Source organism: Geospiza fortis, unplaced genomic scaffold (assembly GCF_000277835.1).
Source record: "Geospiza fortis unplaced genomic scaffold, GeoFor_1.0 scaffold206, whole genome shotgun sequence".
Lineage (NCBI taxonomy): Eukaryota > Metazoa > Chordata > Aves > Passeriformes > Thraupidae > Geospiza > Geospiza fortis.
Window position 1 is genome coordinate 7,490,107 of NW_005054311.1, and position 25,624 is coordinate 7,515,730.

At 37.6% G+C, this 25,624-nt stretch overlaps 1 protein-coding gene across 1 annotated transcript in view; it reads left to right on the plus strand.

The window, feature by feature from the left end:
* The first annotated feature begins 691 nt into the window (after nucleotides 1–691).
* ERP44 (endoplasmic reticulum protein 44) overlaps nucleotides 692–25,624 on the plus strand; it is a 46,280-nt gene continuing 21,347 nt past the window's right edge. The window contains exons 1-4 of the mRNA XM_005419379.1: nucleotides 692–841; nucleotides 18,764–18,836; nucleotides 20,615–20,654; nucleotides 22,060–22,175. Of these exons, the coding sequence (XP_005419436.1) occupies nucleotides 692–841; nucleotides 18,764–18,836; nucleotides 20,615–20,654; nucleotides 22,060–22,175 (379 nt within the window). The remainder of the gene's footprint in view (nucleotides 842–18,763; nucleotides 18,837–20,614; nucleotides 20,655–22,059; nucleotides 22,176–25,624) is intronic.

The window sequence follows — 25,624 nt, forward strand, 5'->3', positions numbered from 1 at the left end:
AGGAGGGGGGCGGCCTCCTCTGCCAGGGCGGGAGGACGTGGTCCTAAGCTGCGCCAGGGGAGGTGTAGGTGGGACGTGAGGAGGAATCTCTCCGCAGCAAGGGCGACTAGACACTGGGATGGGCTGCCCGCGGAGGTGGTGGAGTCACCGTCCCTGGAGATGTTCAGGAATGACTGGATGTGGCACCTGGTGCCTGGTCTAGTTGACACGGTGGTGTTGGGTCATAGGTTGAGCTCGATTATCTCAGAGGCCCTTTCCAGCCTCATTGATTCTGTGATCTTTAGTTAACAGACTACAGCATTTTTTTTCTTAGGCTTTTTTTAGGCTGGCATTACATGCATGACCTAAGCCACCTTCCAGCTTTGCCAGTACACAAATGCAATCATTGATGTGTGTGTTTTGTGGAGATAACTTGCCTGCCCTATAGTTCTTTTTTTCTTTTCTTTTCTTTTTTTTTTTTTTTAAGAAAGAGGAACCAGGCTGGTGTGGTGATTAATTCTTACTTTTCTAGAGATGTATTGGGTCAGATTCTGGACCTTTCATAATATAAGTCACTTGCAGAACTAAGGGGAACTTGTGTGAATAAATTTTGGTAGGATTTTTCTCTTAAGATACTAATGATTTTAGTAAATCTATTTTAAACATTTGGGAGAATAAAATGGGCCAGAAAATTAAAGAATAATTGGAGGTAATGGTAGATAGAACTCTAGAAATCCAAGAAGGAGTACAGAGTAATATAGCTGCTAACGAATGGATGAACTGGTTAGGAATGAACAGTACTGGTTTTGTAATGAACAGTACTCGTATTCATTATCCCTTTGAGATGTGCACTTCTAGCTGGGTAAGCTCTGGGTAAAATAGTATGAACTTGCTGTCATTTCAGGGTTAGAAAACACATGTGATTGGTAGGGTTTGAAGAAAAACACTTGAAATGTTCATGTATATATGGCAATGGCATGCTAAAAGACTATATGGGAGACTGAAGTTAGGAACTTCATACTTTTCAGTCATCTGTGTATTAAAACAATGTTGCTTATGTGCTAGATTGGTTTTCACTATTATTTTACATACAGACTAATGAGCAAAACCAAGGAGCATGTACTGTTCAAAGACACCATGGAATGGGTCCATTAAATAGACAACTACAAATTTGAAAAAGTGGGCAGAAGTCAGTGAGGTTTTCTTTGTTCATGGCACGGTTGATCAATACAAGTTAAATATGCATCAATAAGAATTATGTTTGCCAACAAAAAAGAAAACTAGCAGGAAATAACTGCAACTATTGATCTGCAACTTCTCTGTATTTTGTCTGCTGTTTCTTTGCATATGGGTCATTTAAATCCATTTCTAATGTCGTTTAAAAGAATGGAATACATAAACCTTTAGGAAAAATACAGTTCAGAGGTTTGGTTTTTTTTTATACAATTAAGTGTAATGTTTTCTGTGTGATTATTCAGTGTCATTTTATCAGCCATGGTCCTGTGTTGTAAGATGCCTACTTACATGAATCAAGCCAATGAATCATTCCTTTTAGTAGGTTTGTTAAAGGTTTTGGAAAAGTTGTTCCAAGCAGCCTGGGAGTGTGAGGGGATCCTCTTTCTTTAGAAGGGCTGAAAAAACTTTGTGTTGTTTGAAGAGGCGGCCCCCCCACCTGGCCGCAGCCTCCTTTGAAAAAACTTTGTGTGTTGTTTGTTTTCTTGTGATACTCGGTGTCCCTGATGTCCCTGAGATGTATCAGATAAGCTTTAAAGTTCTGGTAACTTTGTTTTTCTTGTTACCAACTGCATGGAATACTTAAGACCAGCTGAGCAACTTGGCCTTCTGCTCCTCATCTAAAGGGTGTACCACCTAACAGAGGCTCTTGGAGCATGGCATATTTTGTGGATAAGTGAATTTGTTAGTGTTACATCAGGGGTTTGTAAGACAGAATACACAATGATATGTAGCTGCAAAAACAGCTTACTAAGCTGGTCTTGCTTAGTAGTAGCAATGAAGTTATCAGGAATTCTTTTCCAGTTGGGAATTTAATATGCTGCAAAAAGAAGAAAATATACAGCGTCAAATCAAAAGAAATTCTCTTGTCTGAAGTTTGACAGTAGGAGATCACTGCAGTTGAAGAGGGCTTTGTGTCTCATGCTAATATTCTTCCCTGGTATCACTGAAGTTTGGGTTGACATGAGGGAGATTGCAGTGCAAAGGGATACCTGCAGTCCCAGCACAACTCCGCCCTTCCAACTTTTCAGCATTGTACTAGGCTGCTGGGAGTTGAAAGGAGACTGGAGAAAGGATAGGGGAGGTGCAGGCTGGCATGACCTCTGCCTCAAGAGCTGAGTGGAGGGGTGAGCATTGCATGGCACAGACTGCAGAGGGTCTTGTACAGCTGTTTGTTTGTAAGACGGGAAGAAGAGATGCACAGAAATGTCATGGGGCCCTTGGAGAGTGAGATGTTTCTGCCTTGTTGGTATGTTGCTTAATACTGGGCAGGACACGTCTTTAAGATGAATCCAAGACAGTGGAATAAATGCTGATGGGAGAATGGCTCATCACGTTCTCCCCTAAGGCAAGGTGTGACTCTTTGGCTTTGCTCCATCATTCTGTATGTTTGCCTGTAGTCGCAGTCAGGTATACTTTGCCTTTAAAGAAAATTCTGGAACAAGACACTATTGCACATGCTTCTTCTGCATGTATTTGAGAGGCACTTGTATTGCTCAGTGCTTCCCTGGGAGGCTCAGGCACAGTGCCCCTGAGCAAAAGCTGTGACTGGAGGAAACCACCAACGGATAGTGAGGGAAATGAAGAGGGAAGTTCCTAACTGGAAAAAATACTGTAGGGTGATATTTTTCTTTCTTGTTTTACTGCCACTGCCTTTCATGTCTTGATAATATCACACCAAGTACCCAAATAATGAAAGTAAAATTAAATAAAAATTGTCTTTTAACTTAGTGTTAAATGTGTAGTAAGTTGCTCTGTAAATTTTATGTCTAGACCATATAGCTGTGCGTTTGCCTCTCTCTGCCTTTTTATTAGAAAACTAAATTTGTAATTGAGACTACTGCTCAAAATACCATATTCTGAATAGGAGCATGAGTCAGAAATTGTAATTACAGGCAAAATTAAGGCCACTGAGCCTTATACAATGAAATAGGTTCCCTTAAAGGGTAGCACAGGACTTCTGAGTTGTCCATCATCTGCCATGATTTCTAAATTAAATAGTAAGCAACTGAGGAACGTTCCCCTTTGGAGAGGGGAAGCAGAGGAGTCTTGAATTCCTGTGAAGACAACTTGTATTCTTAGTGCTATGCGAGGCAAGTTTCCTGTTTGGAGTGCTCAGGAGGGAGGAGAAGAAACTGAACTGTTCCTTGGAACAGAAGACTTGAACAATGCTGGAAAATGTATAAATGAGTTACTGACACTAAGATCTCAGAGATTCTGTTGCTGGTGGCTGTGATGACACACTTCTTGCTTTTTCCTTTGATATCTTTACTGTTCACCTCCATAATCTGCTTTGGGTTTTGTTTGGTTGGGGTTTTTTGTGTTTTTTTGGCAGGACAGCTTTCCTAAGCAAGAGACTTGCCCTTAGATTGCTCTCTCAAGAAAGCAGAATTACCACATTCTGTATGGTTTAATCAAACCTACTTCATTTGAAAGACTTTAGGATTATATACTGCTATTCAGGAGAACCAATTTTTCACCTTGCAGACTCTTTTATAAGCTTCACTTTTAGAACTTCCAGATGTTTTGTTTGCTTAAGGGGGTGGGAATTGTCTCATGCATAAGGCAAGTGTACAAATATGCTGTAAATTTTATATCAGACCTTCTTCAAAGCTTCTTCAGGAGAGTCTTCAGAGATAATTCAAAAACAAGTGCTTTAATAATGCTTTAAGTGGGTTTGGATGTATTAGCAACAACTCGTTCATTATTCCCCCCACCCCATTGGAGAGTGAATTCTCTGGTGGTCTAGAGGAGGAAACACAGGAACATTTGGGGAGGTAAGCAGAAGCAATACAGGGTGTAGAGATCAGAGCCTAAGGAATAGTCTTCCAAAACTCCAAACTGGAGAAAGCTCCTGGAGAAGTAGAGAAGAAGTGTGTTATAGAGAATTAGGAGAAGAAGTGAAATCAAATTTCCTTTTGAGAGTTCTGCCTTTATCCTTCTTTTCTCCTTGACATGTCTTCCTTCATCAGGAGCATCCTAACCATTGGTAGGAACACATGCAATTTTCTTTTCCAAAACTGTTAGTAATGCCATGTGCTCATATTGTCTAGTTAAAAAAAGTTCATAGATAAGATTTTAGAAGTTTGAATAGCTTTAATTTTATTTTCAAATTCATTGTCTCTCAGGTATTTCTTGTTATATTGTTATTCTGCAAAGTTATTGCTATACTATAACACTAACTCAGAATGTTTTTTTTGCTGCTGGTTGAGGATGCTCTGTTTTTCCAAGCCAGCTGTAGCACTGTTTCCACGCTTTGGTAAAAGTGCCTTGCAAAAAGCAACAAGGCATACTGGGAGAGAATTCTATAATTTTTCCTATTTTTATATATGCTACTACTTAGAAACTGACTACCCTGATAATACACCCTTTATAGCTAAGAGCCATTCAAGGAATTAAAACATGTGCAAAGTTCCAGTACTGTGTCTTCCAGAAAAGCACCTGTTACTTGGAGCTTCTTCTAGTGAAAAAACCTGGAAGCTCCCTCACATGCGTGCACATAGACCTTTAATGGTAGTGATCCTTAAGATCTGCTCTGTGGGTGCTGATAGGACATAAAAATGGTCTCTACAGTGGCACTAAGCAAAATGCAAAGTGCAGTGCTCTGTGCCTTAAATCATGTAGTGGTTGGAATGGTGAACGCATCGAGGATGTACATGGTTACCTAAAGTCAGGTGCTCTGGGCATACTTTCAGCAAATAACTGGTAATCATATATGCAGCGCAAGGTTTCTGCTGAACACAGTAAATCTCCTTTTCATCTGAACACAGTAAATCTCCTTTTCATCTGTTGTTAATATGGTAAATGTTCTAGGTTTCTTCCCTCCCTTGTTTCTTCACCTGTGTCTGGCTTTAGCAAGAAAGCTTTGATGGAGAGTATTAAGAATCTCACTGTGTTTACCTGATAGGATCAAGTTGTAGAGTCTGGTTTTTTTGATTGCCACTGGAAGTTTGATCATTTAAATTTTAAAGGATTTCTTAAAGTCATTTGGTATTACTCCCTGCTCAGTGCAAGACTAACTTGGATGGAATTGCTCAGGTTTTTTTCCAATTGTCTTATAGAACTCCAAGGATGGAGGTTTTGCAACTTTTCTGGTCACCTGATTTGGTACTGAATCCAAACTTTGTTGCAAGTTTTCTTTGAAAAGTCTGTCTGAAGGTGTGGACTGTATATATTGTCTCTTGTCCTATCACTGCATCTTTGGGAAGAGTCTGGCTCTGCCTTCTCTATAACCTCTGATTAGGTTGGTGGTAGCAGCAGTAATAACTTTTCCTTAAAGGTGAACAAATACAGCTGTCTCAGCTTCTCTTTGTATACCCTGATCTCCAGTCACTACTCACCTTCATAGCCATCTGCTGGGCTTCACTTCCATATGTTAATGTCTTGTACAGGTGGTCCCAAAGCTGGGCAGAGTCCTCCAGATGTGCTCACACAAGTGCCAGATGAATGGAAAGAATAACTCCCTGTGGTCTTCTGGCTACACTTTTGCTAACACAGCCCAGTGTGTGATTGTCTCTGCTGCAAGGTCATGCTTCTGACTCCTGTTCAACTTGCTCCCCAAGACCTTTTCTGCAAAGCTGTTTTCCATCTGGTTGGCTCCCAGTCTGTTATTCCAACAGAGATACAGGGCTTTGCCTTTGTGGAACTTTGCAAGGTTTCTGTCAAGCCTCTTCTCCAGCCATTTGAGATATCTTTGAATAGCAGATATTCCCTCGAGCTTACAAAGCACTTCACCCGGTTCCTATCTCTGTTCCATCTTTGTGGTCATTACTACAGACAAATCTCAAACCCAGTATTGGTCTGGAGAAACTTCCTTAGAGGCCAGTTGGACATGGTATATTTGGTTACAGCCCTTTGAGTTCAGCAGTTCAGCTGCTGTGTCACTCACTTCATAGTTCACTTATTCAGTGCATGCATCAACAATTTAGGTCTAAGGATCCTTTGAGGTGCTGTGTTAGAAGCTTGCTAAAGTCAAGGCAAACAACATCCAGTACTCTTTCCTTGTTTACAGAGCTAAATGTCTTGCCACAGAAAACGGATTGATTTACTTATTCCAAATATATGCTGGATGGATGTGGCATCCGGAAAGAAAATTTGTTTCCATGGTTCTCCTGGTGAGCCAGAGAAGAAGACATTTGTTCTGGTTCTGTGTCACTGTATACGTCCCAGTGGCAGAAGAGCTTTCTAACTTGGTTTTCTACTCATGTGAGTAGTGTTTCTTTCCCTGGAACTCTGTTATGGGCTCAGACCTCATCAGTATAAAATCAGCCAAAGACAACATTGAGTGTCTAAGCCTTTTCTGTGTACTTTCTCTCTATGTCCCCTGCTAGCTGAGCAGCAGCCTACAATTTTCTTACTCTTCCTCTCTTCCTTTTGTTGCCAGCTTACCTTGACATCCCTCTCTCAACTCCAGCTGAGTTTGGACTGCTACCAGCTCAAGCAGTGTTTCTGTCTTCCTACCAAGTATTTTTCTTACCTCTACCTTCTGTCTGCTCCCTCTTTTTTTTTTTTTAACTCATCCAGAAATTCTTTGTTAATCCGTGCAAGTCTTCTGCCATGCCAACTTTCTGCCTAGCGGAGTGGATTGGTTTTGAGCTCTGAAGAGGTTCTCCTTGAAGATCAGCAGGCTCTTGTGGGTCCTTTTGGCTTTCCGAGCCATGTTTTATGAGTGAACTGAATTAAGACTCCAGTGCCTTCAAGTCTTGTCACTTTATTCAATGGTCCTGTGAGGTACATATTTTTAGGTAAAAAATAAATATTGTAGTAGATTATAGATGGGATTTAGTGTGAGCCCCCGTCATATATGTAAAAGTTGCATTAGCAGTGGTAATGAAGTGAAACACAGAAGGTCCAAAATCTTGTTTCCTGGAAGATATAATTTTCCACATTTTATGTGTTGGAGTCTCCCAGCTGCTTCACTTTGGGACCAAAATGAAGATTTTGTTAATTCGCAGAGACATTTCAGGTATGTGGTTTGCTACATTGTTTCAAAGCAAGATACTGCTCTGTGGCTTAGATTTCTTTAATGACTGAAACTTTGTATCCTAAATGATGTTCACGAAACAGGAACCTGAGCAGAACATAGAATTCTAGAAATGGAGTATAGTAAATGACCTGGTTCCTTGGCATGATTTTTTGCAGCCAGCCTGTCTTCTGTCTTGTTTGGCATCAGTGATTCTTGCCTGTTTCTTGTGTGTTTCATTGAGGTACATCCAAAAAAAGTATGAATGTCTGCAAGGGTTTTTAGGGTTTTATTTTCATAAATTTGTGAAAATGAGAGAAGAGCAGTCTAATCTCTGTTGTAAAATAACTGGCAGTAAAGCTTATATTTTGTTTCCAACTGGATTTGTGTGGCAATTGGGCATAAACACAGAGAGAACTTGTTCATTAGGAACTCTGCAAGGAAGTATTTTGAAAGGCAAGGAATAGGTGCCTGTTCCAATGGTCTGGAAAAAGCAAACAACAGCTGTGATAGTGTTTTGCTGTTTCCCATAGCTGTCGTGATTATGAAGTGATGATATAATTAACTTTCTCAAAAGCTGCACAAAGGGAAAGCTTTTCAGTGATGTATCCATATTTGTAATCCCAAGAAAAGCTTTTTGTTCCTTTAGTCAGTCTATCACTTCTGACTCTTGTAATTTACTGAAATCCCCTTTCTTAACTCTTGCTAGAAACACTTAGCTCCTAGATTCTTTGCCAGTCATACAAAGTATGAATTTTCATAAACGTGTGTATGAAACAACTTTTTTCCTTATTTTTTCCTTCTCCCTGTTGAGTCAATTCACTTGGGATTTTGGACACAATAACTGAAAGACAAATTGGTTGCTTCACGAAGGTAATTAAGACAGTATGTGGTGCAGGAGGTGAACAGTTAGGGGTTCTTTCCTTCTAATGATCCGTTAATTAGTGAAGGGAGCTCAGCGAGTGTTCGGGCCTCTCAGGAATTACCTTCGAATGGCATTTAAATCTGCTTTGGTTAAAAAGGTATAATTGAAGGGGGAGAGGCCTTTTTAGAATTTTTTTCTGTCAACATAGGCCAGCAGAATTTGCTAAACCAATGCAAATGTCTACATATAATTGGTGTTATGTAGATAATAAATATTTTTAAATAAGCCATTAAATAGCTGTGATACCTCGCTGAGGATTTTGGTAACAGTTTTGGTTACAGCAGGCTTCTCTGTTGAGAGCAGTAAAATTGCTGCATGAAGCTGGTTGACTGCAGAGCCAGAGTGTCTGAAACTTGCTCCCAGTTCAAGCACTGCACCATGTTAGTGTGTTCATACTATTTTTAGGACCAGTCTGGAATACTTGCTTGGATGTTTTTGTGGGAGTCAGCTTGAAGCTGGCAGGTCTAATATTCCTTGAAGAGAAGTAGACCAATCTCTGTATGATTCCCTTTTGTACATTTCAAAATATTTGTGGTATGTGTCTGGTTGTCTGCATTATTTATTCTTCTGCTGTCCAGAGTTATCCAGGATAAATTGACTGCATATGTGCAGGACCTGAGCAGCTGTTTGGGACAGAAAGAAAATAGGTCTTATACAGTCTGAAATTAGCCTCTCATTCTTCAAGATACATGCAGCTGTGGTCCCAAAGGTGAATTTCTCTCTTCAGGTTCAGGTGGCATTGCTTTAATCAGTGCTTTTCCCTAGAACATAAGCCAATGGATTAATTTGTAAAAAGATTTTTGTTTTACCTCCTCATTTGAATTGGGAGATTTTTCCAATGCCAACTTGTCAATTAGAATGCAGCTGTGGAGTAGTATTTCTATCGCACAGAATCACCGCTTATTGGGAAATATCTTTTCCATTATCCACTCATATGTCGTTTTAAGGTCGCAAATAATAAATGCTAGCCTAGAAATTGTTTGCTAGAGACAAGCTAATGGATGTCTCAAGAGCTTTAATACGCTATTGGCAGTTTGCATGTGTAGAGTGGAAGTTTGTCAAATATGCGTCACAATCATGCCTGAAATGAAGAAAATAAAATAACCAAAGTAATGTACGTTCAGATTATGTTTTAAGTGGATTTATTCTAAAGTTCAGAGTTCTGATGTTAAGGGAATGATAAACAGAGATCATCAAAATGCCACTGTATTTTAGAAAGCTTGTAATTTTGACATTCTGAGGTGTTCCTCATTTTGGTTTCTCAGAAAAAGAGGGAGGAGTAGCACTGGACTGAACCTCAGTGGTTTTAATGTGTGGGCAAACATACAAATTATTGTAGCTGTCTTTCGATAGTTGTACAAACAATACCTTAGCCTCTTACTGCAGTATTAGCAGGTAATTTGAGGAAAAGTGGCATCTCAGTTGTGGAAGGAAAAATAAAATCTAGCACAAGGAGAGTCATAGTGATACTGATAGTATTGGTGCTGAAAGCTCTAGATCTGAGGTTAGTAAATGGGTGGTTACAGGTGGGTTCGTTGTGGTGGAGATTGCAGAGCATGACGTGACTGTGTAATAGTGAAAGTGGAAGAGGGTCAGAATTTAAGTTGAACTGCTAATTGCCACAGAATCATCTATAGGTTTGCTGCACTGCTGCATTGTTTAGTTCTAACCATCATCACCTTCAGCATGAAACAAGGATGAGCTGAATCACAATGACTGTGATTCTGTACTTTCAAAAGGATTTTGTTATTCAGAAGTACAAACAAGCAGCTGCACTAAGGTAAATGGTACAATTTAAACAGTGTTATCGGAAACTGGCTTGTCCACTTATCTTCCCTTATATTCCCTTTAGAGTGCAAGTTAAACCAGTATGTTTTGCATCCCTTTGGGTGGACTAGATGACCCAGCTGTATTTTTCATTTAAGTATTTTGTTTGTCTATTTGTTGCTTTTTCTACTTTTTTTTCCTCTTAACCCAATGCCTGCATGGTTTAGAGCCATGTTGGTCCAGTGTTGGTATTTTTCTCATGGAGGGCTAGTTGCTGTATGTTTATGGTAGTCATATTATATTGGCATTTGAGCAGTGGTTAATTCATACCCACTCTTAAACAAGTTCCAGCTGAAAGGTAAAACTGAACAGGTTTGTCTTTGCTTAAAGTTCCCACCTTTCTTGATAAGGCAAAGATATGGAGAACTTGATGTTTTGGAGAAGAACAGTAAAAATGTGTTCAGTATTGCAACTAGATTGTGTCATTAATAAAAAGCTAAGCAGCTAGAAGTGCATAGGTGTTGAAGTTGATCATTTCACTTTAAAAAAAGTTGCTTTTGTCTTATTGAAGAATAAGCTTAATAAGAATAAGCTCAATATGTAGTAAAACTTGTCAAAATAGAAATTGTGTTTATTTTTAAAGCAGTAGAATGTGCGCAGGCAGTATGGATAGAAAATTCTGTTATCCACTAATATGTTCAATATTTCAAATTATTCCAAGGTAGCAAACATTCACGTGACATAAGAAATACAGTTTCTTATGGAAACACTACATCTACTTTTGGTTTCTTCCTCTAAGATTATGTTTTAAAGGAGAGATTCTGAATTCCACAGCCACTTATCCCACAGAAGGATGTGGAAGTTTTTGTTTTATTTTAATATGCATTTTCATCACCAGTCCAAGAATGAACAACACATAAATTCATTTGTATTATTAAGAAAAAAAAAGCTAATTTCTTGTTCTGCAATGGCCCTGTGTAAAAACTACAATAAAGAGCACAGCAAAGCCTGTAGATTATAATGAATAGCAGGGTAATGTGTTGCTTTTTGTAATGAGGAATGGAGTTAAAAGTACACAGCCTCCAAGATTTAAACTGTCTACAACAATTTCTTTTGGTAGGGGGTTTTACATTTAATTGCAGTGGCCGAAATAGAGAACAGGGCCTTTTTCCTTGACTTAGTGAAAAGGGGCAGCAAACTATTCTGCTCTGCCAGCCTTACCAAAGTCTTGACAAGACCAAACTGTTCTTTATTTCATATTGCTGGATCATGCTTTAACAAGTTGAGGATCTTAAGAGTGCTGGCTTTCATTCACAGCAACAGCTGCTTAATTTGTGCTAATCATTTTGGAGATTGCGTTTGTATTTTATGTGTGTTACTCCTGCTTGAAAGTGTATCCTTGTGTTGTTGCCAAATAATCAGAGCAGTTGGCAAAATGGAAAAGAAAGAGTTATCGGAATATGAGGTGTTTTTTCCTAAAAGGCTGCACAAATGTGACCTTTCTTTTTCAGGGGAATTCTAGCTGCTTGTTTAAGAGAAGCAGTTTGGTAAATAAAATATCTAAAGATTCAGAGTTTTCAGTAGTTTCCTGGGGAGCTGAATTTGTAGTTTTAAATCTGTGAAACAGGCTTTAGGGTAGATTCCTGGTTGTGACAATGTGGAGCACTCTGAACATTATTCAGAAATTAATATAGATGTTCAGACATCTGTTTACATCTTTTAAAGGTGTATGGACTGTGTTCTCTCTGGATGTATAAGGGAAGGAAACCAGTGGATTGTAACCCTGACTGGAGATTACTCTTTTCCCTAAAGGCCAAGAGAAATAACTGAAAGTTACAAATAATTCAGCTGGAAATAAATTACAGGTCTTATCTCGGTGACATTTTTTTAGACACACCTCATGTCATTTTTTTGAACCCTTGCTTAAACATTTCTGTAAAAGACCATGACCCATAGGTTTGTACTCAGAGACTTAAGCTTTAGAATTGTTTGAGTGCATGGTTCTGCTACTACTACATGGTTCTACTAGCTTTGTGGAAAAAATTGCAATGCATTGGACTGCACATTGTGATAAGGATGTTTAATTCTCATCTCTGCAATGGACTTCTTGAATGAACATCTTGTGTCTTCTAATGATAGTTCACAAACTTTTGGGAGGTTAACTTATCAATTTTTCTGGAAATCCTTGGTGCTGTGGTGTCAGGCCATTGAGAGATCTCTGCAGCTGTGAACCATTCCCAGTCAAACCCTTCAACTCATTTGCCTGTGTGCTAAGTTCAGTATTAGGAACCATTAACTGTGAGTTCTTTTTCCTAATTCGACATGTCAAATCACTATAATTTGGATTTTCAAAGATAGCATTATAAATTGTGAATTTTTCTTTTCTGGTAGTTTCATTTCAAAGTAAGTTTTTCAGTATTAATGAGATATACACCTGCTCCAAATATTCCTTCGATGCACTTAAAATGGGAGCAGACAACAAGATATGTGGAAGACAAAAAATTGCATGACTTCTTTTTCATATGATGGTCTCTACTTAGCTCTATGCAGTTACAGCACTGTTTGGCTAAAACAGCATAAAAGTGAACTGTCTATCAAGGGTGAAGAAGTAAGTTTACTTTTCTAATTATTTATTATCCATATTTCTGTTTAGTTAGATGTTTTTTCTCTGTTCTCCTGAATATTAGTAACTGCAATCTTTAAATCTGTTTTAAGTAGCTTCTTTTGAGCATTTTAAATTTACCTGACTAAATTTAAGATATGGTTCCTAAGTGAAAAATTATAAGAAATTATTTCTTGTTACCCATTTAAAAATTGCTCTGAAAACTTGAATGTAATTGAGAAGGGATCGTTAGTTAATGTTTTGAACTAATGGATCTTTGTCTCATAGTCTTATAATGAAAGCAGCTTACCTTACCAATAAAAAAACACTGCATATTCACCAGGGATAGCAGCAGTCAAAGTTACGAAAATATTTAGGCACAGTCTGAAATCAAGTGGTGACAACTAAGAGTTGAACTGGTCTCACTGAGAGGGTGTATAATGTTCTTTTTTTATTTTCCTTCAGCATTCTCTATTTACTGTTACCTCTCTCTGCTCTGAACTTTGTGGTTCATTATGGGACTTCTGGGAATGCTACCAGCAAGATGTTCCTGATTGATGGTTCTGAAGCCAAAATTCAGAGGCTCTTAAAATGTCTAGCCAGCTTTGGTATTGCTGTCTTCTGGGATTCCTTTCAATTTGTATCATCCTCCAGCAGGCTGTAAACCCGTCTGCTTCCTGTTGTCCAGGAGTTTAATGCAGACCTCAGAGCAGCAGCAGATCAGCAGCATGCATAAAAAAAGAGGTACTCAGGAACTGACAGTCAGCAGCAGGGTCCTGGGGGACTTGGACTTCAGGTAGTAACTTCAACATGCCAATCTGGATTAGGTGTGGGCTAGACCTGGTTGCCAAATGTAAAATGATTTTGTGTTAGGGGAGAAAGATGGTTTAGTTGTCTGCCTTTAGGATTTCCCAGCTGGAGGAAAAGGTAAATGAAAAGTTTAGCAAGTGAAAATGAAGTCTGTTCTTGTTGATTGCTTTGCAGGTGTAGTACTAATTAGAAATCATAATGCTTCATGAATACATTTTCTATATTCTACGGATAGTTTGCTTTAGAAATGAGGACCTCTGCTTCATTATGTGCATTAAAAAATAAAGGCACAAAGAACTAGAATGCAACAGACCTGGGTTCTTTTTTCCTTTTCTTTTAATTTTAAGTTTATGTGCATTTAAACTGTTAAAATTTTCTGCAAGAAAGTGGCATGTAAAGTATAATACACTTGAAAAAGAAATACCATTAAACTATAGGTCTGTCTCTCCTTTCCAGTTAGCAATTAAAGAACTAACAACATTAACTGGTGCTGGTAAAGTCTTGATAAAAGGTTGATCTAAATCTTGAGTAACCAGCATGCTTTATTAATTGGATGTGTGGAATGGCAATTGAACAGGAATGCTGTTAGCAGAAGGTGAGCTGAAACTGGATGTGCTTTTATTTCCTCTTTGGGAAGGTGGTGTGACACCTGGCAGAGGTTCAGTGTTAGGTATGGGTTGAATAGATTCTGTCCAGGCATTTTGTTTTGCATAAGGATACTTGTGTGGCATTGCATGGTGTGTTTGGGAGGATCATAGTGACTTTCCAGCAGTTGCTTTGAGATCTTTCGTTGGAAACAATCAGAAGAAATCTCAGCTAATTATTCCTCAGAAGTGAGTGCTACTGGCTCTCTAAGCCATTGGCTGACTTCAAGTGAGGACCAAATCTTGATCAGAAACACTAAGATTTCTGTACTAATTAAACTTCCCAGTAAAAGCATGACCACTGTTATCTTCAGAAACTCCCAGGAACCTGAGCCATGATGTTCCTGCTTTATTTGACAGTATTTCTGAGGACCAGGAGAGTAAAAGTGTATGTCATCGCCTCTTCTTCCCTCCCCCATATGAGCTAAATTTTATCTTTGTGAACACATTGTTCAGTTCCTGATTTTTCCCCCAAGCAATGTATTCTGTAAGTGCAAAAAGCTTTCTGCATTCTCTTGTTTCTGTCTACATTTGTTTTGTCATTTTTCTGTAGTGTTAAGTGCTATGACTAGATTATAAACAACCTAATCTAACTTGAGCAGTTTCACTCAAGTATTTAATGTATTCTATTCTAATCTATTTAAAAAAAAATTTATTTAAATTTTTACTTAAATTAAGTAGCTACTTTTGCCATCAGATTTTCAGTTTGAATGTTTAAAAAATAGAAATATAAAAAATACTTAATTTTTTCCAATGTAAGTGCAGAAAGTTGAGTTTTCAGGTGTGCTTCAGTAACCAATTTTCCTTTTGAATTATTTTTTCAAGATGCTTTCTTCAATGAGTTTGTAGCTATCTTGTAATGCCAGTTTGAAATTTTTTTTTTTTCACCTCAGATACAAATATGAACCATCATTCATATGTCCTGCTATGAGCAGTGTAATGTAAAGTTTGCATTTTAAAGTGGAAAATTCTGAATACTTTTCTTAGCCAATATGTTTTTCAGAACTTAGGTTCAATACCTTTTATAAAGTGTGTAGCTGATATTCAGAAATTATTTCCTCAGAAATGTCTAGTTTTCTGCTCATGGGTACCAAGCACAAGCCTCAAAGAAGGTCAGAAAATACTCTCAAAACAGTGTAGCTTCTTAGAAATTTAAATACAAATTTGTATTCCTTTATGATAAATATTAATACTAGTAATATCATAAACCTTCTTGCATCCCATGGGACAGCAAGATTACTGGGTCAGAAGGAGGTGTTTTCTTCCTTACAGGCATTATACCTTAATGAAATCTTCAGCCTGGAGTGTGTCTTGCATATTTATTGACATTTCTTCAAGGAATTCTTTTTTTCCATGAGTCTGTCTATTTATTATTAAAAGTTTGGCATCCACAATTATTTAGTCAGGATAAAATGTTTGAGAACGTGATTATGAATATATTTGACAAAACAGAAATTTTCATACTTCTAGTGGGGAAAATATTTCAATTATCTCAGATTTTGTGCAACTTTTGGGGGAAGGTGGTCTTAGTCTCAGTATTTTTCCACTACTGTAATACAAATGGACAATGTATATGGTTAATTTGCTTTTCACGTTCAATACATAAAGATGTTTGGAATATTTGTTCTGGTATTAATGTCTTAGTACATGCAGCTTGCACATTTCCATGCACATTTCCACAGTAAGAGTTAAGAAAGCAATCACAAAAATTATTTGTGCTATAAAGAAGTATTAGTTTTAATTCCTCTTTTCTGCACATAGCACAGTCTGGAAGAGGATCTCATTGGTTAGTAAGTCCTGTGCTTTCATGGCACACTTAAATATTTGCTTTGCAAGTTAAATGTGTTTTAAGTGTATTGTGGCAATCTATAAATATGACTGCAGTTCCTGATCCATTGAAGTATATCTGCTAAGTAACAGAGCCTATTTCTTGACTGCAAATAATACACTTATCTATGTTATGTTTAATTTATGTGTAACCTATCCTATTAGATAAGATTTGTCTTGTTGCTGGAAAGTTATACTAGAAAAAGCCAGGAGGGTTTAAGAAATTGTTATGTTACCCATTTGGTTTGTTTAGACAATATGAAGTGCTACTGCTGAGCTCCTGTGAAAGTAGTTATGCCAAGACCTACAATGGAAGTTCTTTTCAAGTATGAATGGTGATGCAGAGCTTATGTGCAGCAACTGAAAAGTTCCTGCTTTCTAGAGGCTTGTGTGGATTTTCTCTGTAAACAAACCTTGTCCAAGATTACAAGCAGGTTAAGTAATTCTGTGGTCTTCAGGGTGATCAGAGGTTCTTGAGGCCTTGCAAGGCAGCTAAAGCCTTAGAACATTGAATTTGCAAAGTCACCTTCAGTAGGATCAGATGATGGCCAGGAAAATTATTGTTGAAATACCCTATCCATTATTGTCTAGAGCAATATTTGAGCTGTTATTGTTAATTGTAGCTACTGCTTCAATTGTACTCAAGTTAGGTCAAACCCGACATTTGCAACAAAGCAACACGTGCGTACAAACAAAACCTGTGCCAGCACATGCTGACCTGACCCATTACTCACTACAAACATAACTTCTACTTCCAGAACCTCCCCCCAGCAACACCATGGAAGCTGTCATCCCATGCACCACCCAAGGGGTGATGGGGAGGTGTCTGCACTAAGGGTTGCCATCAGCAACCAGTGCCATCATCACTTCTCTGGCTATGATTTGGCCAGTGTGGATCTGCGTCCATACAGGTAGCTTCTCACGCCAAAGGCAGATCCTACCTTCTTGCTTCTCACTAGTCAGCAATGCCGGCATCTTCAGAGGAACTCCCTAAACACTGGCCTGCTGGAACTTGTGCATTGCATAGCTTGCTTAATCAGATAATTTTTTTGGCAGATTGTGTTGTTACACTCCCTGTTTAATCTCTGGACCTCGCAGCTCAGTTTGTTTCTCTGAAGTCATCCCAGAGCCACAGTTTAGACATTTGGGTCAAGCAGTTGAAGTGACACAGGAAGACTGTGCAAACTCCATCACAAATCTTAGATTTGCATTTAAGAATGGCATCTTATTCAACTACCAAGAGAGGAGCATTGGTACATATTATGTATTCCAACAGCTGGTGTGTTTTCAGCCTGTAGTGTAAGATAGAGTTATCTGCTACCCAAGGGGCTCCATATGGGAAATGCAAAAGGATCACTATCTTCACTGGGAAGTGATTAGTGATCCACATTAGTAATCTTTCTGATTAATGATCCACAAATCAGAAAGAATTGAAAATGATTGATTGCTACAAATCTCACCAGTGTGTGATTTACAATGATAGTTTTAGAGCTGTTAACAGTGTCTCACTGCAGAAGTTTCCTACCATTTTTGAAGCTGATCTTAAGGAAAGCAGGGATCCAATTTGGTGATTTTTTTTTCCAATCAAATATTTCATATACACTTGTAATAAATGTAACAAAATTTGGTGTGTGACATTAAATGAGTTTTTTGATAAATTGTAAATGGTGTCAAAGGCAGGTATATCCTGGAGGCTTGTTCTTTGTAGTCGTGGTCCTACTATAAGTTCAGGATAGATCTCAAGCTCTTCCATAAATGCAGAGAATCTTATATCACTGGTTCCTGCTATACAGCTGCTCTGTGTGGTTTTATTTGGATGGTCTTTATGCTTTCAGCTGTGTTTTTCCTTGGTGACTCTTGAGCCATAGGCAGATTTTGTTTGCACCTCAAGGGGTAAATAAGTCTCTGGGAACATCAATAGCATGTATGTTTTGTGCTGCTGCATCTCAGTGTGGGGTGTCTGTGTGAATCTCTGATCTCTGCCCAACTCCTTGACCTGTGCATTCCTCTCAGTTCTCTTCCAAAAACTTTCCTTTTCCTTTGCTGTTACCTCTGTCAGCTGAGGAACCATACATCACTTGAAACCATGAAGGCATCACAGCAGAGCATCTGGTCCAAGCTCTGACTGTGCTTACAGAAGTGATGACTTTCTGACTGGCTTACTCAGGATGGAAACATTCATGCCCCAGACAAGAATCTATATTATCCTACTCATACATTTGCACACTTGTCTCTCTCAAAGCAAAAATAAATTGTAATTCACTGATGCCTCTCTCACCTGGGATCTACCTCCTGTTTCTTCCACTGCATTTTAGAAAAATAAAGATCTGGGCTAGTTGCACTGAAAATGAGTGTCCATCCATAAAACTGTGTATTTCTATGAGAGTTGCATTAAGAGTAATATAAAGGTTGCTTTGTAATTGAATGATTTGGCTGATGTGGTGTCTTGGTTTTTATAGTCTGATGAGTCTATTGCATGCTGGGAGTGAAGTAGTGTCAAGTGGAAATACAGAAGGAGATAAAAGACTGTAGCTAGTTGAGTTAGATGTATTGAAATAGTTTCCTAAAACAGCAATAAAAATGCAGGTAGTTGAGGCTTTACTTAATGAGAAACTTTTTTGTCAGACAAGTCCTCTAAGTGACAGAAGGAATTACTTGTCTCTGGGTAAAACCTATGTGCCCACCTGTGTGAGGTTGCTGAAATGGGGTTTCATTTCTTCCTTCATAGTGAAGTTAATGATTAAGTTACTCTTAAAGGTGCAAATTTACCTGTAACATTTGTGGCTACATAATAGAGAATTGTATTTCAAAAACTAATTTTTCTTTCAATGTGAAAGTATGTTATATCGGTTTATTTGTATATTTGTAGTACTGCAGTCATCTGAAATGCACTGACTGAATTACAGTTCTTTCACTGTTATTCTTCAGCTTTTGAACTGCAGCACTTAAAAATCACATATCAGTTACTACTTTACTGCTGAAACATACCTTACTGGTTTGCTTTCTCTTTTTAGGTGTCTTGGCTTTTTAATCCAGCAAGAAGTGAAATAACAAGTCTAGATAGTGGAAATATAGATGACATTTTAAGTGAGTACTTTGAATAATTTTTTCCTTGTGTGTCTGCAGTTACTTATCTGTGTGAATATTGCAGCGGTATTAAATGAATATTCATAGCCTAGCTTTGAATATATGAATTGCCATCGGCTTAGAAATATTAAATGCCTGTGGTCGAAATTAGCTGTCTGAACTAATGTATTGCAATGAGAATTTGAAGTGTCTTAAGAAAATAACTGTTATCTTGTTTGCAGAAGGGTAACCAAAACTAGTCTAGAGGGCATTTTAAAAGTTCCCCCCAAAAAAAATAGCAGCAAGTGAAACCCATGGTTATGGGCCTTAAGTATCTTGCTTGTTCAGCTTTGCCTTTTCTCAGGTTAAGCACTGTCCTGATTCTGGTGGCTTACAGAATGGAAATCTTTAAATTAAACAGATATGTGTTTCTTGTCTGAAACCTTTCCCTCTGAGAAGTATGCAACTTGCCTGTATCTGGTTGTCTTTGCAGGAAAAAGCTATTACATTGTTTCAAATATATCCAGGGTGAAAAATCTTTAATAAGGTCTGGACTAGAACCTGCCTTATGATATGAGATTGCTTTGTGATATGAGAGCTGTTTGTAAATACCTTTTCTACAGTGGAAAATATAAAATTATTTTATATAATATAATTCACAAAAGGGAATATATGCTAAGTGTAAGTGCTTCTGAAATTCATCCCATTACTTCCAAGATATACTTTACACATTGGAGGTGACCCTAAACTTTTCAGTGCTTGTTAATTACCTATTCACCACTGGCATCCTTTGCTGATAATGAAAATCTTAGCACCATAATTGTAATCAAATTGTGGTGTTCTCCAGCTTACTCAAGAGTTGTCTTTATGAGCATGTTGTCTTTTCCAGGCTTTCAGCATCCTTATCTTCACATGTAACTGCTCTGTAGCTTTGTCAGTTTTCTGCTTTGTCAGCATTTCTGCTTTATAAAGCTGTGGCTGATATTCTGTAGTTTGAGTATGTATTTCATTATTTTCAGTGTCTAGGTCAGTACTACTACTAAAAATTATTTTAAAGCACGGTTAGTTATTATATTCTATAAAGATAATACTTCATTTTTGGGCCAGAAATTTATCTCTTTTAAATTTTTTCTTAATATGTGAAAAGGAATGCCTAAGAACATTATTTCATTACTTGATTATATTTATTCGTGTAGTACTGCATTTTTTTTAGTGTTCCTTATTATTTTTCTGGTTTTGGGTACTGAAAATTTCTTTGCTACCTTTTGCCATAGTATCCAGGTTAAATAAGACAAGTAACGACAAACCAGAGCAAGTTGCACAGATAGGTTCCCTGTTCATCAATCTTCTACCCCAAATAGTTGGGATTTCAGCTTTTAACTAATTTTTAACACTTACAAATAATAGAGCTAGTGCTTAAGAGCTACTAGAGTCCAATTTCTGGATGTGAGTGCCTTAATTTTAAATCCAGAAATAATTTTTGCTGCATGTGTCACTTAATTACTTTGTGTGTCTTAATGCCTTAAGTATTTACATTTTTTTTGTCTTATATATCAATAAAGTCAATAGAACACTTGACTGAAGGCCTCTTTCATCTTTTTCCCATTTGTTATAGATTATATTTCTGATGAGACTTACTCCAGCAGTTTTCTAGCAATCAGACTAAGCTTTATGCTGAATTATCTAGAAGTAATTGCTTTTGGACTTTTTTTGCACATACTTTTATATTCTCGAATAAAAGAACTGAGAAGTTTGCCTCACAATGTGACATTGGGCTTTTTCTTTTTCTTTCTTCTCAGACAATGCAGATGTTGCTTTAGTTAATTTTTATGCTGATTGGTAAGTTATTAAAGTTTTTTTTTTTTTATATTTAAGCTTCTGTCTTTTAAAAACTATCATGTTTGGCTGTAGTTTTCTAATTGAAAGTACAGTAGTCTCTTGCTTTCAAACCAGTTCTTTCTTGAGTTTAAGTCCCGATTGCTTCTCCTTCTGTCTATGCTTGCTTGGTTCACATTATTATAGGCTACAGTTTTAAAACATTGCAGCTTTAATTATGATCATTACTTTTAGGCATACAGCAATAATCCCTCAACATAGCACACTACCAGTCTGTGATGTAACCTGACTTAGGAGTGAGAACAGATCAGTTTTGGTCACGGAAATTCTCTGTTTTAAGGATGGAGAAGAATGGGGGGCAAGAAGCCATTGCAGCATATACATGGTAACATATACATGCTGCATAAATGTGTAGCATGCAGCTGGGCTGCCCAGAGTCAGGTTTTTTCAGAAGGTGGACTTCAGCTCTCTTGGCATTTTGAGAGCATGACTTGCTCTTCACTTACATGTTTGCTGTTGCAGACATAACTGCATCCCGAGGCTGTCACTGTTATGTTTAAGGTGGGTTTCAGTGCATGCTGGTTTATTGCAAGTCTACTCCTTGAAGTCTCATTCTCTCAATTTCTACAGCGCCATTATGAATCTCCAATTTAAAAATCTGCCATATGTTTGGAAGGACACAATATAAAATAATTCTTTTGACATATTTGTAATGGGCTTGTGCACTACTGTTACCCTAAACTCCCTAAAGCCACTGAAGCATCTTTACAATCCTACCACCTTTTCTGTGGGCAAAAAGAGAGAATTTGCATCAAAATCTGACATTACTGGAAGAAGGGACCCTTAGGGTTCTCTTTGTTCTTGCTGCTGTAAAGGTAGTCTGCTCAAATTCTGCCAAACCTGAGCAATAATATAATACATAATACTTGTAACTTGTGTAGTTGACCCGTAGAAAATTACCTGTGATATTTCTTGAAGGTGTTGGTGAATATTTCAATCTCAACAATCTAAGGAACAACTTTTACTACATTTTTAAAATCACTTTCCATGGGGTAACTCAGGTAGAAAAAAATTAACAACATACTTTCTGAATAGAATATATTTCCTAAAGGCTTCTAATTCATTAATGGTGTTTCCTAGGGAGATAAAGCAGGGGAGCATATCTTGAACTATGTATTCTTTCAGAATTACTTTTTTTCTGCACCTGATTCATTCAAGTTACTTTTGAACTGATTTTGATCCACTCAATTACTGGGATGATTACAGATAGATGTGATCTCTTTCAATGGCATTTCTTTGTTTTCTATTTTTTTTCTTTTTCCTTCAAAGATTGAAATGTTCCAGTAGTCATCAATTGAAATATTTCAAAGTGATATTTTGAAGTCACGATTTTGTGTTCTGTTTACAGGTGCCGCTTCAGCCAAATGCTGCATCCTATTTTTGAGGAAGCTTCTAATGTAATCAAAGAAGAATATCCAGAGAAGAATCAAGTGGTGTTTGCTAGAGTAGACTGTGATCAGCATTGTAAGTAAATCTTGATTTAGGTTTTTCTGTGCTGTCCTCATACCAAGTTAGTAACTGTATTGAAAAATGCGCTAAATAGCTGTGCAAAGTGTAGCTGTAGATGGCCCATCATTTAGCCCAGGGTTGCTTTTAGCAACCTCTTCTTCCAAATTTGTCAGGGCAATTTCCAGTTTCTCATTGCATCTATCAACATCCTTTTTTTTTTTAATCAGTTCAGCCTATCTCATTTAATAAGGAAAATAGGGCTGTTATTATAAATTGAATTGGCTCATTCACATGTCAGAGAAGCACTAGTGCAACAAATGATGCAGGTCTTCACAACCAAGAAAAGGAAGGGGTAACCTTCCACTGTTAGCATGGAGAATATGTTCTCATCAGATCTTCCTTCCACCCTGGAGTCATGGTGGGGGCTGTAAGTTTCCTTTCACACAGCCAGGCAGGGATCAGAGCTTTGCTCTGCTGTTGTTACACATGCCAGCAAACAGTTCCCTGTTTGGGTTGGGTTTTCCCCATGCCCAGACATGAAAATCATATGCAATATCTTACTTTATGGTGGTACTAATTCCTAAAGTTCTTTTTAAATCCCTTGATAAGTAAAATGTGAGGAACATCTGCTACACATTGAAAGGCAAATGGATAGTACCAGGATTTTTATTACACTGTTGGATCATCTGTGTTATTTTATGCTTCTTGGAGACCAGCATTTCTAGGAATAATTCCTTAACAGTGGCTTATGATTCCCAAAGAGTATTAACAGAGAAATTCAGTTTAATTGATACTGATTATACTATTTAGGCTTTTCAAAACTGTTAATTTGTAAGTACAAGCATCACTGGAAATTGGCTCATATTTTCATGTCAAGATAATGACAACAAAACTTTATAGAAGTTCTCACTAACCACCATAGTAAAATCAGCCTGTGTTGTTATGTTTTACAGTCAAGGTTTAAATTAACTGCTCAAATCCTTGCTTTGGTTGCTGTAGCTTCAGTTGCTTGAGTAACTCAGAGAATCTGTGCAGCCGGATGCCCAGTGTTTAGCTATGAGACCTTCTTGTCTTAGCAGCTATAGTTAAGAAAACTTTTTTTTGCCCCCCACCAAGTGTTTGAAATGCTTTAAAAGTTTGAAATGCTTAATCCTCTCATGTGCTCTTTGAATTAAAGTAACTGGTGCTTGTTACAGAGAGCTGAGAGGAGGAGATGCTGCCGGAGAGATTGTCATCCCTCCTGGGAGTGCTTGTAGGGGGCTAAGTAGTAGGAGGCAGCCAGGAGTTTTAGTTTTTCTTTATATTTCTGGAATACTGTTAGTTCTCTGTATTTACTATTTTTGTCCTTAATTTAAGTAGATGAGCATGACTGCTGTTGCAGAAGATGTAAAATGTGAGAATTAAAAATAAAATCCTTTAATGACAGGCAATTTACATTGCCTTTTTGAATTGAAATAACAGAGTTGTGCATGTCATTCCTAGTTTCTAGTATTTATTTGCTGGGTTTTAAACAATGGTACATTTTATGGCACGCAATAACTGGGCATGTCCTAGAGTTTTAGGTATTTTAACTTGGATTTTAATGTATGCAATAGCAGCTTTTTAGTAAGAAAGCAGATATTACTGTATTATCAAGGTTGAGCATGCGTAGTATTTTGCTGGATGCTGGTGTCAAGATTGTTAGTGGTTTGGGATTTTTTACTCAAGCTTTATGTTTTTGTATGTGTTTACATATTTTAGCAACACTAGAGGTTTTATGTCAATATTTTGGTGGTTTGTTATGCCTGTAGATTTCATACCACTAGTAATTTGCTGTTAGAATGGTGTTCTAGAGATGGTGGATTATTTGCATTACAAATGATTTGGTTCTTTTTGAGGCCAAGACTCTGTAGGGAATCCAAATAGCTGATTTCTGGCCACTCAAAAACAGCTTTCAGAATGGTTACTCAGGCATAGATACTTTCTATTTAATGCACTATTATTGAGGCACACTGCAGGGCCCAACAGCTCGCACCAGCTTCTGAGGGTAAAGCAAATTAAAGAGAATTATTGATGTACTGCCAAATGTTTGATGCCTAATGACAAAACCATCATTCTGTCTGCTCTTATAGCCAATATAAAGATGTTTTTCTGGAAAGTGACAGTCCCTAATGTGATAAAATACAAAATATACATATTAACACTATATTAAGCCTCTGTATGTATTATATTTACACTAGTTGGTAATATTGTAGAAGATAATTATAGCTGAAATATGTAGGCAAAGTCACCAGGCTGTGTTTAAGCTGGTGTGCAATATACACTTAAGGTAAATCTGGAGGTGGTAGTTAAAGCAGGTACTCTTTGCTTTTCCAAGACCATCCTTTTGTAACTTAAAAATGTCTGAGTTCTGCTACATTGTGTCTTGTTAAAATCTTTGATGGTTTTGGTATGTTCAGTTTAGTAATTCAGGTACCTAAAATATTAGACACCTCTCATCCAAGTATAATACCTAGTAAAAGTGATCTTCCATGTGAAATTACAGATCTTACTGCATAGATGTTATAAGAAAGGTTTTGCTTCATGGTTTGGAGTTCTTTGTTTGGGTTTTTCGGGTGATTTTTTTTCTTGCTTGTGTTTCAGGGTGTTTTTAATAATTTATGTTAAGCAGCAGTGTTGGAAACTCAGTTGGTACAATAGATTTCCTATGTTTCTGTTCTCTGTGAGTGGATATCGCAATCTAGAATTCATGTTTCACTGGGAGAGAGTTCATATTTTGGACAGTTTCTCTAAATTCAGCATTAAGAGCTGTGGTGCAAAATTCTTGTCAGTTGAAGTGTATATATTGGGGGTTTGATTCTACTGCACCATGTTTCCTTTTAGTTTCTGAGTAAAATAAAAAATAGTAGCTAATTTGAATAGATCTTTGTGCCTCCAAACATAAATCTCACTGAAGGTATGTAAGGAGATGCTTTGCTGGACAGACTGTTTAGGGAACTGTTCTTCCACTCCAGATGTGTCTGGGAGTGGTATTTTCCCTAAATTTTGTGAGCTGCTCCTCTCTGTGACTGGCTGTTCCTGCAATGTGTGCAAACGTTGCTAATGTTAGGCTGCAGAGATGAGATTGTGTTGCTACTGTGCCTTTGATAAGCAAAAGAATTGAATGATAACAAATTTGGAAGTTCATAAAGGAACTCTAAATGAAACTCTAAACAAGTATGAGGCTTTTATTGCATTCTTGTCGCTTTGCTTGGGAAAAAAAATCAGTCTGAGAGAGTTATCTTTGGGTAAAATAAAAAGTGTAAGTGATTTGGAGAGGTTGTTGATGGCACTCCTTAGGAGAGCGATTTTGTTAGTCTGTCAAAGAAGATTATGGGATGCCTACTGATGAGGCCCTGCTTAGAGCAGGCATGGCTGTTGTGAATGCTCCTTTGCAGCAGAAGGTGGTTTAAATTTGCTGTTACCTGATTTTGATACAGAATATT